The following is a 13,597-nucleotide window of genomic DNA, read 5'->3' as shown; positions in this document are numbered from 1 at the left end:
AAGTCTCGCAATATTTTAGACACTAGAGGGCTCTGTGCTGAGAAAGCATCTTGATTACGCAATAACTATGAAAATCAGTTTGGTTGTAAATCTCGTTAATTGTCATTCTTATTGTTATTATGTTACTTATGATAATATGTAAATATTGTTGATAGACAACTAGTAGATGCTATTGGTTTGGGCTGGTGGTCTGACCATCTGGTGATGTTATACCAAGCAAACGAAGCGAGCGAATATTAACAGACTCGAAATCTTTTTGGTGTGTTTGTGTGTTTTGATGTACCGTTAATAGTTTAATTCCCAAACCCTTTTTTAGACAAATTTATAACAAAATTATGTAGATAGACATCTGGTATATTAGCATTAAAAGTTGATCCTTTGAGTGCCTTGGTTATTAACCTAAGTGATTATCAAAAAAATATTTTTAGTTTTGAGTGAAATTAATGACAATAAAACAATATTATTTTCGAATTTGATAAGCTTCTTCGTCGATTAACTAAGATCAAAGTGTGGTACATTTTCGCAGTCAACTGTTTAACATATATACTATTTTAAAGGGAAGAAAGCGTTACTATAATCTAGAGATCGGCGTTTGAATAAGAAATTATTCAATTATTTATTTTTATTCATAACCGACAATTATCCAAAATATATCAGAAAAAAAAAACATTATTTTTGCTAGAGGTCGGGGACTGTTAATCATTATCTATGTTTAAATTTACCGGTTAATATTTCGGAAAATGATTAAAAAAACATGTATTATTCGTAAAATTAGGGCTTTTTATCGTAAAAAACGTCGTTTTTCCGATTAATTTTATAAATTTATCAAAAAATTAATCGGATAAAACAGAAATATAAATTACTTGATCAAAACATTTTACGAATAATTTTGAGAGATTTATCTATTGAATAAAAGTTAACCATCCCCGACCTCTAATTTTTGCATGTTAAATCGTTGTTTATTCGTATAAAATGTTCAAAAATAAAATATTTATGATTAATCAAAATTTTGCCGGGTAATTTATTTGTTCCGCCGATCTCTACTACAATAAACTTATTAGATGAATTTCCTTCGAAGTAAGGTTCTCGGCGCGAAGCTGAAAAGCGGACGAAGCGTAAAGTGAAGGCCCTAATCAAATGGGATTCGTGAAAAAAACGGATATTTGCTCGAGAAGCATATTTGCTTTGAACGCTGCATGGACGAAACAATAAACAATGAGACGACGCTTAAATAATAAACTAGAGGCAAGGTTGAAAAAGCGGTAATTTGATAACGATACGCAACAGTAGATTTATCGAACTCGTTCGGCGTTCGATGGCGCAATTATTTATCTTAAAACCTACGAGTGGATCTCTCAACCTGGATTTCAGGTGTTTCCTAAATACACGCTGCCTCCTTGCTCGAATTCGAAAGCGCTGTTTAGGATTTAGGCGTACAGTCGAGAATTCCCAGTAATTGCGAACACGAAGACAGCCCTGTTTCCCTTATTTTTTAACCTTACGCCTTAAATCGGAAGAGAAACTAATGAAACGAGATAGTACGTAGCGGTAGTCAATAGATAAAACACTCCGTACGAGTGAAACAATTAAGAATGGAGGTTTTTGGCTACGGACCACCTTGTTAACATTTCCTCGGGGACTCCCTGTGGATCTCCAAGGGGTTTTTTCTTTCTTAATTTTTTTATATTCAATTCCTAAGGTGCGTGTCTAGGGGAGCCAAATATCCATCACTGGGGCCGGGGGGAGATGATCTCGTCAGTCACGCTGGGGGCCAAAAGATCACGCGCGATCGCGCATTCACGCGAGTCTCGGTACGTGAGAGCCTCTCCCAATTCCACCAAATTTCAACCGCCGTCATGGGTCCCGCGGTACCCCGCTCGTTGGATTTTCAAAAAAATATATATATTCCAAGCACCCTTCTCGCAAATACGTTATGAGTGTCTCTAAGCACACTCGAAGTGACGCCTTTTCACCCCTCGTTCAAAGAGCTGGCCAAAAAAGGAAAGATTGGTGATGGTTTGGGGAGCAAAACACTCGAACAAAAGCGTTATTACACCTCAGCTCGTAGACCTAAAGTGACCACAGACTATTACCTTTTTATCGAAAGAAAAAAAACTCTTAAAAAAGAGACAATTACATTCTTGGGTTCACTAAGGGCCAAATTACATTACTGGGTGAAAACTCGGAACTACTCTTTCCGCGTTGAGTTTGCAAGTTATCTCCCCACTGGTTAAAGGGGTTTTCTACCGAGTTCTTCTGGTTTCCCCTTCCCATAAAAACTCGTAGAGGTTAACGATAATAGTTAGCTGTTGGCTCGCGTGGCATGAAGGGCTTGCTACCACTCTCCTACGCATTGTAACCCGGCCACCTGTTTAAAGACATTATAAGTCGCTAGATGACTTGGGACTAAGGTGGTGCCTTGGGTATTAGCCTAGCTGATTATTATAACGTTGTTCGTAAACCACGTGGTGTTTTTGTTCACACGTTTTACGTAAGGTTGATTGAGATATAGCGCGTAAGCCGGTCAAGAAAATTACTCGTATTTTTTCGATTGTAGAAAATTTTGTTAAATTTAATAGTAATTCGTTTCGAAAACTGTGTTGAGCAAATCTAGACCCTAACACCCAGTTTTTTCGCAATAAAATTGAGCGAAAAAGGTTGGCTCTGGGAAGAGGCCTTACGTGGCTATAACTTGTATTCGGATACAAAAGTATCAATATAATAACGTTTAACGATCGTGAGAAAGTGACAAGCGGTCGATGAAAAATGAACCGTTGTAACAGATGATTCGTTCGGAGGAGTTACGCTACAGCGAAAAAGGAATATTAATGCGCGGAACTTCCTTTCAATGGCGACTCTATGGGTGCCGGGGGACCCGAGACGATTTAAACCCGACAAGTAGTTCATTATAACTCCGTTAGTTGGCCGAGCGAAATCGACAATTAAGGTTAATTACAATGACGTATAAGGGGTGGGGATTTCACGATCCATTACAATTTTGGTAATTCTATCCCGCGGTATCCGCGTCTAATGAGAACTGATAACTTCTGGAAACTCGAGAGATATGATCCATTACCCAACTGCCTATATCCCCGCATCTGGCTCCGCTTTGCACCACGATGCCTCGGAAGACGCCTTGGATGACTAAACTCCAAGAACATTTCCCGCCAACTAATCGAAAGGGGCTTTGTTGAGAAACAACAGCTAGATCGGAAAAGATCGTTTCCTTCATAATATGACGCGGTTTCCGGTCTAATCAAGAGCGAGAAGCAAACATAAACACGGCGAAACATCTCGAAGGAGATACGCCGTGAACGCTTCGATTCCGGCCACGCAAATCGCGGAAGACAAAGTGGCCGGAAAACGGTTCCATTCTGCTCCAATCCTCTTGGTCTTTATCTTCCGAGCAGATATCTTCAAATCGCGACGCCGCTCTTTATTGTACCTCCGTCTTCGTGTCCTCGTGTCCACGATTCTGTTGTTTGAAAGTCTTAAGATTCTTCGTACAAAGTCACTTTCGGAAGCGGAATTTAAATATCCTCCGCGAGCCCGACTTTCGAGTCAAAAGAGGTACTACAAAGGAAAAGGTTCGACGTGCGCGTGACATCCGGAGGTCATATTTGAGAAATCCCCCCCTCGCTTTCGCGCGATAATAAGGATAATCTACGATGATAGAGATGAGAAGTTCATTTCGAATAAGGCTCTCAAGTTTTGTAGAAGTCCGTAGTGACGGCAGCTGCTCTCGAATGTAATTGAACGCTGCTAAAAGTTCCATTTCGTTTCCTTAAAAAAACAAAATTTGTAGGCTCATCACGATCGCCGAGCAATCACACCGACAAAATAACATTAATTTCGCTTCTGTTCCATCGCGACTCCGGCTTCCCAACGGCGAAACGAGCTATTTATCACGCCAGAAATCAAAACAGCAGCGGAATGGACGACAGAGATGGCCTCGACGGGGCTGAGCCATTTCGAGTAGAACGATCGGGATTTACAAAACATTTTCTGACTTTCTCTTGTTTTGTATATTAACAAAGATTTCGAAATTTTGCAAAGAATTTTGGGATTCTAAAATGATTTGGACATTCTGAAATGGATTTGGACATTCCGAAATGTATTTGGACATTCCGAAATGTATTTGGACATTCCGAAATGTATTTGGACATTCCGAAATGTATTTGGACATTCCGAAATGTATTTGGACATTCTGAAATGTATTTGGAGAGAGAAGGGATGTCCTTCTGGTGAATGAGAATTTCATTCTCAATCACCGGAAGGACACAAAGAGCTTGGCTCCCGCCGTTCACCCGCGCCTATCCCGTTCCTCCCCCACCCGCGCCTCTCCTCCCTTGATCACCAGAATTTCCAATCACCAGAATTTCTAATCACCAGAATTTCTATTCACCAGATTCTCCCGTTCACGGGTTGCTTTCCCCCAACCCCCATTCACTGGATACTTTATCTCTCGTTCACCAGCTCCTTTCCCCCATTGCTTTCACCCCTTCTAATCACCAGTTGCTTTCCCCCAACCCCCATTCACTGGATACTTTATCTCTCGTTCACCAGCTCCTTTCCCCCATTGCTTTCACCCCTTCTAATCACCAGTTGCTTTCCCCCATCTCTAGGCAATAAAAACAACCATAATTGTTATCTCTCATACTATCGATCCCAATCGCTAGAAATTGGCTTTTTCCCCATTCGCTATAAATCGCAGCAGTTTGCCAGAATTAGTTTTATCTCTCCGAAATAATTAATGTACCCAAAATTGGACCGCCAGTTTATTATTCTTTTTAGGGGAATCTCTATGGGAGTTTAACATTACAATAAAGCTAAAAGGTCCAGTTTGGGGTACATTTGGTCCGAAATGGGGTACATAGGGCCGAAAATGGTGACTTTGGTCGTTTTTGGGGTACATTTGGTCCATTTTGGTCCATTTTTGGGTACATCCCTGCTTTCCCCCATCCCCATTCTCCAAAATTAGTTTTCCTCGCGCAGATATCTGGAGATTAGATTTTTACCCGTTTGCTTATCGCTTTCGAACCCCTTAATTTCTAATCTCTAGGCAATAAAAACAAGTTATTTACATTTAATTTTTTATTTTAGAACTTTGTTTTACATGTTAGTAGGTACTATCAGATATTCCATTAGATGGTTATCTTGTACATTACACAATTAAAACAAATTAAAGTAGTTAAGTTTACAGGCATTTAAATGGGGTGAAACGATCTCCTGCAACTTAATTTAATTAAAAGTTCTAACTCACGTATTTGTAGTGTTTAGCAACAGTATCGTCTGACATCCGAGGGACAGTTACAAACGTCTTCTTCTGGTACAGGTGAGAAGCTTTTGTCAGAGACCGTAGTTGCTTTTGGCGTCGGGGGAATGTCCCATTCTAGCGAAAGGTACTTTTTTTCCGATGGTGAATTATCCCTAGCCGGACAGTTTGGAAAGAATCTAGCATGTTCAAGTTCTGGTACGTCTCCTGATTTCCATCCTTCTAATACGCCATGGCATTTGTAACATCGTACTTCATCGCCCCGCTGAATATAGTAGAATCCAGCCTTCGCTAGTTGCTCCTTAGTGACGTGCGGATTTTTCCAGTGACGAAACGTTTCAAGTCGATACACTTCAATGTCCATAGCTGATCTAGACCAAATACGTTCTATAGTTTCAAATGATACATTCTCTAAGCCTACATTTACCCCTAAGTCTACTAAACCTAATTTTATCAATATGGTTAAATTTCTACGCTAAAATTATCAATATAAATGCTTTTTTCAATATGCAAATTGTTTTAAATATGTCTAAAAATATAGTCTATTACCAAGAAAAAATAGTTACTTACTTTATGGGTAGAAATCCTTTGTCAAGCTGTAGAAAAGACTGAGCGAACCGTCAGCAGGTCTTTACTCGTCAATGTGCCGTAGAGAAATGACGCACGGAAGATTAATTTATTCCTATCTTGTTGAGAATAATTCATCACGTGATCTAAACTTCAAATAACCCTCAAATTCTATTGGCTGTCTCTCTCTGACAGTTTAAACTGCCTCTAATGATTGACGGCACATATTAACCCACTTGAGTATTTGGAAAAAACCCTTTGCTACTCAAGGAGAGTTTTGGAAATACCACGTTGACGATATCAAAATCGAGCTCTCACTTGAAAATGTTTACGGAAAACAATCCTCTTGGAAAATTGAGTTACGTAGAAGATTGCTAAAAAATGGCTATGTGTTAAGTTTTTTTCAATAATGAGTCTTATTTTTTACATTTTAAAGTATTTATTAAGAGTGAAAAATCCTATGACTACACTGACGGCATATCTTAAGTACCGGTGGAAAAATCCAGTGCTCAAAGTTCAGTTATCTTATTAAACGTGCGCGTGCACAGAAAAATGAACGAGTCACGTGATAGTAACTTAATTTCTACGCTAATCTTACCCCTACTAGACCTAATTTCTGTCTAATACATTTCCAATATATATATATAAAAGAATGCCTAAAAATTTCATTTTAAATATAATAAAATAGCCTAGCTGATTATTATTATTATAACTTACTTTTCAGCGTGACCTTCAATGACTATTCCCAATGCTAAGACTCTTTATTGAGATAACTAAGAATTGATTCCCATGACTACCCTGACGGCATATCTTAAGTACCAGTGGAAAAAAAAATCCATTGCTCAAAGTTCAGTTATCTTATTAATCGGGTGCGCGCGCACAGAAAATGAAAGTCACGTGAGAATCGGTACGTCACTGAAAATAGTGGAAGTGTCATCACTAGAGTTCTTTTATCAATATATTTAATTAAGGATTATTTCAAAGTTTAGATGGCGCCATGGTTCTCAAAGCAGTGAAATTAAAAGATCTCAACGGGTGGTATTGGAGAAACGCTAAAAATATTATCGACATATTCATTCTCCCTAAGTATAAATAAATAAATAATATGAAAATATTAATTAATTCGGAAATATATTCGATGCTTACTGTTTTTTTTATAATAATACGCTGAAATACATTTTCCAATACGTAAAAAATTAAAGCTAGACCTAAAAAACCTGTAAAGTGTAAATAGTTAAGACTATTTTTTATCAAAGTAAGCCAAGTTTAAAGCTTATTGTCATTGGTTCCATAACAAAAACCACATTGTAACGTGATAATGGCTGCTCACTAATCCCAATTCCATGTGAAACTCTTTCAGTTTCTTTAAGTTCCTTTTGAGTTACAAAATAGGGTTTTAGAAATAGATTTTTCCTATTTCATTAAATATAAGTATTAAAATTAGAATTGCTTCATTAAATTATGCATTTGTACTGTTGTACTGTACTGTACACAATACCTGCATTTGAAATTGTATAACATAAAAACACAGTTTTTTAAAAAAATATATCAAGGTTTTCAATTCAGTTAAAGGTTCCATAACAAAAACCACATTCGGATCAAAATAAATTTATTTATTTATTTTATTTTTATACAGATTTTTTTTCATTTTTTTTGCCTTAATTTCAATTTTGGGAGTCGGTACCCGTTTCACCGAAGATGAAGATGCTTCGTTTTATTCAGCGTAGGGTAAATCGCCGTGTAAAAAAACATCTAGCATTGCATTAACTTTTTCCTCGTCCTCGTCCGAGACCCCTACAATACGTCTCTCGATCTATAAAGTAAAGAAATCAAAATAATAAGCTAAACGATAATCCATACCTTCTATTCACTAGTTCAATTTATCACTGTCTCATATATCCACTATCGTACATACATACATACATACACTAACTTACTAACGCTTTAGTCTCCGCAAGTTTTTATGTTGTATAATCAAAGTTTTGAATTGAATAATAATAATAATAATAATAATAATAATTAGATCAAAACAAATTTCAAGCTTACGTTAATGTATTCCCTTGAGTGAGGGCCCAATCTTTGAAAAATCTTATCAATGACGACATGGGTAGCTAGATGGACGTCGATGTAACCTTCGTCCTCTTGCAGGTTCAATTCACGTAAATACCAGTTTTTATATTTTCTTAACATTATTTCTAACGTTCTAAACGAAAATTGTTTTTCGGTTGGCATATCAGGCTTAAAAGAAAACCTAAGAACAGCTTTAGTTACACGCATATCCACGTTATTTTCCATAGCTAATATTTAGCCCTTAAACTTGCTCGTAATTACGAAGAATGTAAAAATGTAGATTGCTCGCTCCTATATTTATGCCAAATCAGAAATCACTTGAAATAATAACTTCATTTGGTACTTAAAAACGGTGAGAGGTGGGAGGAGGGGTTTGGTAATTTATAAATTTTTATAATCAAGTGTACCATAGCAAAAGTATATAAATAATACAAGAAGTGTACTAATTAGAATTTTCGCTCGCCAGGTAATTTCGTTTGATTTCCGTTTCGCACGGACGCAGATAACATGGTAACGCGACTACAGCGAACCGATAAAGCTAATTAATAAAATATTGTCAACCATTTGATATTAGAAATGTTAAAATAAAACTTTTACAGATAAATCTAATTTATAAAATATTGCCAATTGAGGGTTTGCAAGTTAGTTTGATTATAGGTTTTGTACCATCGTCTGCTTCGTAAACTTTAGGGATGCGTTGGGAGGGCTCAAATTAAGCTAAGGGGATACACTTCTTGTTTAATTTATATACTTCTAACCATATTAAAGTATCAATTTTAATTAAAGGAATTCAACTTAAGTGTTGTTTTGCTATCTGAAATTCGAAAACAAAGAAGGTAGTACAGGGGTACTTAAGTTGATTTTAATATTTTTTTAGAAATAACTTAAGTATACAGCGAAATAATCATTAGTGGTATCTAATTTTTTTAAGTGCCCCACATACTTCTCATCTCGTATAAAAGGGGGTCATTTTTGTACTATAAAACCATTCCATTCCTGAAATCCGCTACAGGAAAATCTGCAAAGGGATAAAAAACAATATATATAGCTTAAATCAAATAAATAAATAAATAAATATATTCTTTATGGATTATAAGTTCGCGAAAGGTGTGTATTATATTTAATTTCTTACATTTCGTATCATTATTTAATAGTGAAGATAAGTTGATTAAGCTAAGCAATTTACGAGCGACGTCCTAGCGTACTTGTAATTAAGAAAGTAAGTACTTAGTTTTACGATTTTGCTTAAAACTATGATTTTAAATCGATAAAGTGAAACACGTAAAGTGTCCCTGACCAAAATTGTTTCACAAACATCTGTACCGTTTAATAAAATACGAGTATGATGACGATTTCTAGAGCCCTATGTTCAATAATGATTCATTAGGAAAATTTGAATATAGTTTAAATTTTTAATTACTTATTTTTGGGTTGACTACCAATTTGGAGGACTACTCTTTTGATTTTGATATAACTAAATTTGATTGGTTTTCGAAAAGTTTTCTCTTCTACCCCCGCCCCCAGTTTATAATTATGATGTCAGTTGTAAATTGTTTTTTTCGAGTATAAAAAGGGTAAACAGAAAAATTGAGATATAGTATTAAGAAAACAGCCAATTCGAATTGTTTCGGAATCGGCTCGAGGGACTAAGTACGTAGATATACGTCAATTGCAAATTCTAAACTTTGTATATATATTATATTCAATCATTCATTCTTACTAATTTTATAGTAATGGATCCTATTTCCATAACTTTGGCCTCGGGAAATGAGTACGTCGGTACGACAACCGAATCTATGATTTGCTTTCACTGCGGCGAATGTACGGAAGAATTGGCTGTAAGAGGTGGAGCACTCTTCTTTTGCTGGGGTCGAGAGTGCGCGCATTATCAAATGGGTGTAATTTTTCGACATGGTAATGTCTATACCAAACACATCCCCGGGCATCTTATAAAGGAGTTCCCGCCCCATCTCCGCTGTACGTACTGTGGAAGAAGAGGGTCGAAGAGAAGCCGTCGACAGGAGGAGTGCTCAGCGTTCGATTTCATGGGATGCTGTCATTACCCTAAGCCTCCCAGAGACCGAACTGTAGTTCGTTTTATAAATAAATAAATAAATAAAATTGCGAATAATTTACAAATAAATGTCTATTGACTTTTCTTCATCCTATAATATAAGTTTATTCCTAAATTTTTAAGCTTATTACAATAAGATTTCTTTAAGAGACTGATGGTGCCCCAGCCGTGTACTTAACAAACGGTGTCAATAGTATCGTTGTCTCAATTCAATCTTGGGATTGTCTTACTGAAAAATGGTCCTATGTCATTGACGCTCTGGGGTCACAAACAGGAATACGAATTACTCTACCAACGCCTACTATTGAGCAGTATTCGGATTGCTGTTACAACCATTACTTTCGCGTAACGTCGACAGGCGGATTCTAGCGTACTTGTAATTAAGAAAGTAAGTACTTAGTTTTTACGATTTTGTTTAAAACTATGATTTTAAATCGATAAAGTGAAACACGTAAAGTGTCCCTGACCAAAATTGTTTCGCAAACATCTGTACCGTTTAATAAGATACGAGTATGATAACGATTTCTAGAGCCCTTTAAATTTTTAATTACTTATTTTTGGGTTGACTACCAATTTGGAGGACTACTGTTTTGATTTTGATATAACTAAATTTGATTGGTTTTCGAAAAGTTTTCTCTTCTACCCCCGCCCCCAGTTTATAATTATGATGTCAGTTGTAAATTGTTTTTTTCGAGTATAAAAAGGGTAAACAGAAAAATTGAGAGATAGTATTAAGAAAACAGCCAATTCGTTCGGAATCGGCTCGAGGGACTAAGTACGTAGATATACGTCAATTGTAAATTCTAAACTTTGTATATATATTATATTCAATCATTCATTCTTACTAATTTTATAGTAATGGATCCTATTTCCATAACTTTGGCCTCGGGAAATGAGTACGTCGGTACGACAACCGAATCTATGATTTGCTTTCACTGCGGCGAATGTACGGAAGAATTGGCTGTAAGAGGTGGAGCACTCTTCTTTTGCTGGGGTCGAGAGTGCGCGCATTATCAAATGGGAGTAATTTTTCGACATGGTAATGTCTATACCAAACACATCCCCGGGCATCTTATAAAGGAGTTCCCGCCCCATCTCCGCTGTACGTACTGTGGAAGAAGAGGGTCGAAGAGAAGCCGTCGACAGGAGGAGTGCTCAGCGTTCGATTTCATGGGATGCTGTCATTACCCTAAGCCTCCCAGAGACCGAACTGTAGTTCGTTTTATAAATAAATAAATAAATAAAATTGCGAATAATTTACAAATAAATGTCTATTGACTTTTCTTCATCCTATAATATAAGTTTATTCCTAAATTTTTAAGCTTATTACAATAAGATTTCTTTAAGAGAGAGAGAGAAAAGAATTGCTTAAATTATTAAGTTAGGGTTATAAGTCAACATGATAACTTATATCCTGGGTATAATTTACTAAACTTTGACTTGATAAAGTAGGTAATATATGATTCCATCTAAGTATACAAAAAAAAAATGCTTCAATCTTTCAATAACTTTATTTAAATTACATTGATTGTGGAAAGGCTTAATTTAAGTATGCGAAGGATATAATTTACTAAACTTCAATAACTTTTCGAAAACCAATCAAATTTAGTTATATCAAAATCAAAACAGTAGTCCTCCAAATTGGTAGTCAACCCAAAAATAAGTAATTAAAAATTTAAAGGGTTCTAGAAATCGTTATCATACTCGTATCTTATTAAACGGTACAGATGTTTGCGAAACAATTTTGGTCAGGGACACTTTACGTGTTTCACTTTATCGATTTAAAATCATAGTTTTAAGCAAAATCGTAAAAACTAAGTACTTACTTTCTTAATTACAAGTACGCTAGGACGTCGCTCGTAAATTGCTTAGCTTAATCAACTAATCTTCACTATAACAAGATCTGTTTACAAGAATACTTCATAGATTATCTTAAGTAGCGTATCTAAAGAATTTTAAATCGAGTTAAACGCTATAAAAGGAATTTTTTCGTAAAACTTGTCATTTGTGTTTGAAACTTCTTTACTCGTTAGAATATTTTTTTAATATTTGTCTTTAATATTTGTCTTTAATATTTATCCATAATGGAAATTCCTCAGCAAATTCTGAAATTCGTAAGATTAACGAAATATGCATGCGCACCTACTCGAGAAACACCTGGCTCTGCAGGTCTTGATTTATGTAGTGCATATAACTATGTTGTAGCCCCCATGGCAAGAGAGCTAATAAATACTGATTTAAGTGTAGTTATACCTGATTTCTGCTACGGCCGTATTGGTAATATTATATATATATATATATATTTATTTAACGAATACCATGTTTTATTTTTATTTATTTATTTCTAGCCCCTCGTTCGGGTCTTTCCGTAAAACATGGTATTGATGTTTTAGCAGGTGTGATAGATAAAGATTACACTGGTACAATAGGGGTTGTCTTGATTAATCACGGGAAAAACGCATTTAAAATTTTCAGAGGCGATCGAATAGCTCAACTTATCTGCGAATGTATTTCGATGCCAGTTCCTATGGAATGCCTTGTGAGTTAAATTGATATGTTCCACCCTCCAAAATTATTATTATTATTTCAATTTTCCTGTTTTGGTTTGTATTAGCAAATTGAAGAAGATACAGAAAGAGGTTCGAGAGGCTTCGGTTCTACAGATATTTGAAATAAATATTTAATGTGTGTTTTTTTTCATCCATATTCCTAATAATAATAAAACATGAAAATGGTTCGTATTTTTGTTTATTGTTTAGAAAATTACAGTATGTCTCCCAACAGTAATTGTAAATGTTTTATATCGTTCAAACAATAATTCATTAGAGAATATATTTCAAAGGGGCAATTCCCACAGAATTTTTCTAAAAAGAGGTTTTCCAAAGGCTTAGAATAGTCGTTTGAGAGACGGAATCCACTGTATAGTTCTAAAAAGCCACAGGGATTCTCTCTCCTCTCCAAAGGTTTGAAAACACTATAGAAAGTTCTGAATTTTTGTTCGAGAACTTCATACATTGTGGTGATGGATGATTGATTTTGCCGAAGTACGGAAAGTTGCTCATCAATTCTGGGTTTACACTGATCGAACGCAATTACCTGGGGTACGCTAAGCGTCAAACTCCCAGTTAAACACATTTCATCTAGCAAATACTTTTGACTAAATGGTTGCAGAATCCAATTAAACTCTCCGCCTGTTGACGTTACGCGAAAGTAATGGTTGTAACAGCAATCCGAATACTGCTCAATAGTAGGCGTTGGTAGAGTAATTCGTATTCCTGTTTGTGACCCCAGAGCGTCAATGACATAGGACCATTTTTCAGTAAGACAATCCCAAGATTGAATTGAGACAACGATACTATTGACACCGTTTGTTAAGTACACGGCTGGGGCACCATCAAAAATTGAAGCTGTAACTCCAAAACCAGAGTGTGACTTCAGAGTAAGACATACTTTTTTAAAAATAAAAAATCATTAAATAATGATACGAAATGTAAGAAATTAAATATAATACACACCTTTCGCGAACTTATAATCCATAAAGAATATATTTATTTATTTATTTATTTGATTTAAGCTATATATATTGTTTTTTATCCCTTTGCAGATTTTCC

The 13,597-nt window shown here is 35.8% G+C and overlaps 1 protein-coding gene across 1 annotated transcript; it reads right to left on the bottom strand.

Annotated features, from left to right (window-relative positions):
- Window positions 1–5,205: 5,205 nt before the first annotated feature.
- LOC149936543 (death-associated inhibitor of apoptosis 2-like) lies at window positions 5,206–6,015 on the bottom strand. The gene is made up of 2 exons (XM_090154913.1): window positions 5,846–6,015; window positions 5,206–5,646 (listed from the first exon to the last, which is right to left on the bottom strand). The coding sequence occupies exon 2, from the start codon at window positions 5,637–5,639 to the stop codon at window positions 5,277–5,279; it is 363 nt and encodes a 120-aa protein (XP_090011039.1). The 5' UTR covers window positions 5,640–5,646; window positions 5,846–6,015; the 3' UTR covers window positions 5,206–5,276.
- Between the last annotated feature and the right edge of the window lie 7,582 nt (window positions 6,016–13,597).

Source organism: Leiobunum rupestre, chromosome 7, assembly GCF_980474605.1.
Source record: "Leiobunum rupestre chromosome 7, qqLeiRupe1.1.hap1, whole genome shotgun sequence".
NCBI lineage: Eukaryota > Metazoa > Arthropoda > Arachnida > Opiliones > Sclerosomatidae > Leiobunum > Leiobunum rupestre.
The sequence above is the reverse complement of the archived record's forward strand: the minus strand, read 5'-3'. Positions and strand labels throughout refer to the sequence as shown.